At 40.6% G+C, this 3,117-nt stretch overlaps 2 protein-coding genes across 13 annotated transcripts in view; both read left to right on the top strand.

The window, feature by feature from the left end:
* The window catches only part of LOC126388510 (protocadherin gamma-C5-like), a 329,671-nt gene that overhangs the window by 174,178 nt on the left and 152,376 nt on the right, over positions 1-3,117 (top strand). The window contains exon 1 of one of the 12 annotated variants that reach the window (XM_050041643.1): positions 1,533-1,793. The exons of the other annotated variants lie outside the window; for them this stretch is intronic. Within the exon in view, the coding sequence (XP_049897600.1) occupies positions 1,679-1,793 (115 nt within the window). The 5' untranslated portion in view covers positions 1,533-1,678. Of the gene's footprint in view, positions 1-1,532; positions 1,794-3,117 lie in introns of those variants that run through there. 12 annotated transcript variants of the gene reach the window in all.
* Positions 1-3,117, top strand: part of LOC126388515 (protocadherin gamma-A8-like) — a 24,658-nt gene that overhangs the window by 20,478 nt on the left and 1,063 nt on the right. The gene's annotated exons all lie outside the window — the stretch shown is intronic.

Raw genomic sequence — 3,117 nt, forward strand, 5'->3', positions numbered from 1 at the left:
ACTCTCCAACACGTGTACAATTACGAGGTGTGCAGGACGACAGACTCCAGAAAGAGTGACTGTAAGTTCGGCAGAGCCGGTAGTCAGAACGTGCTGATAATGGACCCCAGTTCTACAGGGACGATGCAGCGGATACAGAGTGACAAGAGCATCCTGGATGAACCTGACTCTCCTCTGGAGGTTAGTGAAATAATGTACCTTCGTTTCTTTGCCATTTCTTCTCTGTATTTAGTTACATTGATGGTAAAGTGCCACACGGTCTGCTGTCCTCTTCAGCACCACGGACAGCGCCTCACTTTGCATCACTTAAAAGGAGTACTGCTGTATTCATATTTGAATCATATTGCCTTTCATCCCTAGTTAGTGATATGGTGTGTTATTGTTTCACACTGGATTTGACTTTGAGGAATTTGGTGTTAACGTGCATGGGTAGCTTGCTGGTTTCTACACGTACTAGTGCATTGTGAGTGATCTTTAGAGTCTCTTGCTTCCACTCTCATTGTTAAAAGATACTTTGAATGTTACTTAAATTATTATTTCAATAACCAAAAGTGCTCCTTCCACAGCTCTCATTTGACATCAACTATCTTTACCATGCTCCTTGTGTTTATGTTTCACAGGGCTTCCCCAAATAATTATAGAAGTAGAGTGGTATTTTGTGGGGGTTTTGTAGACCCCAGTTATACAGGGATGTTCCTGCAAATGCAGAGTGAAAAGAGCATGAGCCAGACTGTCATCTGGAAGTTAACTGAATATTAACTTTGTCAGTGTTTTGTACTTCAGTACCATGGACAACATCCCAGTTGGTTTGCATCACCTAATAGGAGTTTTGCCCTGGTCAGACTTTTCGCAGGTTCAGCAGTGGAGAACATATAGCTGTCAAACTATATCTCCTGCACACATACATTACATTCTAATCTGTCATTGCAGTATTTGAAAATCACACCACAGCCTATTGGGAGTATATTTTACTATTGAACACAAATTCATACAAATACGTTTTTGCATACTTGTGTAACATATAGGAGACAGCATCACTTACATATGACACTGTAACACCTTGTGAGAGAATTCATTAATGTATTGACGCATTGCTGTAGTTGCATAATGAAAACATGCCCAGTGTCATGAACATTATAACTTTAAAGCCCATTTGATGTTTTATTTAATTTACAAAAGGCTGTTTTATTAATTTAGTGAGACCAATTGCGTTCTCAGCATATTATTTGAATTGTGATGTCACACAGTTCGTTTTTAAGAGTCACTTCAGTGGAATCGTAGAAAACCATGTTAAACGTTGCCTTAAATTACAGGTGTTGTCTTAAAAATCAACCTCAATGTGATTTATGCAATATATGGAGACGTATATTGTTTCTGTCAGACTGTTAAAGAGTGCTGCAGTAGTGCTGTGCACGTTTTAGACTCTAAGGGACGCTGTTGGTCAGTGAAATAATTTCTGTGTTATGTCGTCATTCAGTCCATCCTCCTACTGACTACACAGTGAAGAAGGCTCTCTGTGTTTTGTGGATGTTAAGGGGACGTGAGAGAGGACATGGTCTCAGGGACTTCACTGTAAAGGTTGAAGACGTGTTTATATGAGACAAAGAAACCGATTTATGAGAAGCAGCATTACTGCCATATAACTGGATATATATCCCCTTTTTGATTCTTTGTTGCCATGATGGCAACTCGAGGATCTCTCGCCTACATCTGCGCAAGATGGCGATTGTTTTGTGGATTGCGACGGCAAATAGGACTGCTTATGTTGTTGCTTCATGTGGTGAACATGGTAGGTGGTCAGATTCGTTACTCTATACCAGAGGAGATGAAGAAAGGCTCTGTTGTCGGTAATGTAGCGCAAGATCTTGGTTTAGATCTGAGGAGGCTCCGCTCTGGGCGGGCCCGTATCGTGACCGGAGAAAATATTCACTACACCGAGCTGAAGACAGACAAAGGGATTCTAGTCGTGAATGAGAGAATAGACCGAGAGCAGCTTTGTGGAGACGTAACACCGTGTAGCTTCAGCTTTGAGGTGATTTTAGAAAACCCAATCGAATTACATAGAATAACTGTCGAGGTTTTGGATATAAATGATCATGCTCCTGTTTTCCCAAATAAAGAGAAATCTATCAGTTTTGAGATAAGTGAATCGGCTGCAGTGGGAGTAAAATTTCCACTGTGGAGTGCAGAGGACCGAGATGTGGGGCAAAACGCGTTGCAAGATTATATTTTATCACCAAACGACAATTTTATATTGAAACAGCATGCAAATCCAGACGGAAGTAAATATGGTGAAATGGTGCTCCAGAAGCCTTTAGACAGAGAGCGACATCCCCATCTGTCTTTAAAACTAATCGCAGTTGACGGAGGAACACCACAGAGATCTGGTACAGTTAATATAGATGTTACTATTTTAGATGCCAACGACAATGAACCAGTATTTAACCAATCAGTGTATAAAGCATCTGTGATGGAAAACACACTGAAAGGCACCAGTATTATCACAGTAAATGCCACAGACGCTGACAGCGGTTCATATGGACTCATTACGTACAGTTTGTCTCAGACGACAGGAACCGCAGCCGATATATTCAGAATTGATGACAACACCGGAAAAGTGTCTGTGTCTGGTCAGATAGATTATGAAAGAGACAGAAAATACGAGGTGAGAGTAGAGGCAAAGGATCAGGGTGGCCTAATCGGAACAAGTAAAATTATAGTTGATGTTATTGACGTCAACGACAATGCTCCAGTTATTAATATTATGTCGTTTTCCAGCCCCCTGTCTGAGGATGCGCCTCCTGGTACAACTGTGGCTGTTTTCAATATAAAAGATGCAGATTCTGAGAATAATGGTCAAATAAAATGTTCCATAGATGGTAAACTTCCTTTTAAGATCGAATCATCTCTAACAAATTATTACAATCTGATCTCAGATCAACATTTTGATAGAGAATCAGTCTCAGAATATAACATAACAATAACAGCCACTGATCTGGGGTCTCCCCCACTTTCTAGCTCCACAATATTACACCTTAAAATTTCTGACGTAAACGACAACGCCCCATTATTTGATAAAAGCAGTTACTCTGCTTACATCACAGAGAATAACTCCCC

The sequence above is a fragment of the Epinephelus moara genome, chromosome 4, assembly GCF_006386435.1.
Source record: "Epinephelus moara isolate mb chromosome 4, YSFRI_EMoa_1.0, whole genome shotgun sequence".
Lineage (NCBI taxonomy): Eukaryota > Metazoa > Chordata > Actinopteri > Perciformes > Serranidae > Epinephelus > Epinephelus moara.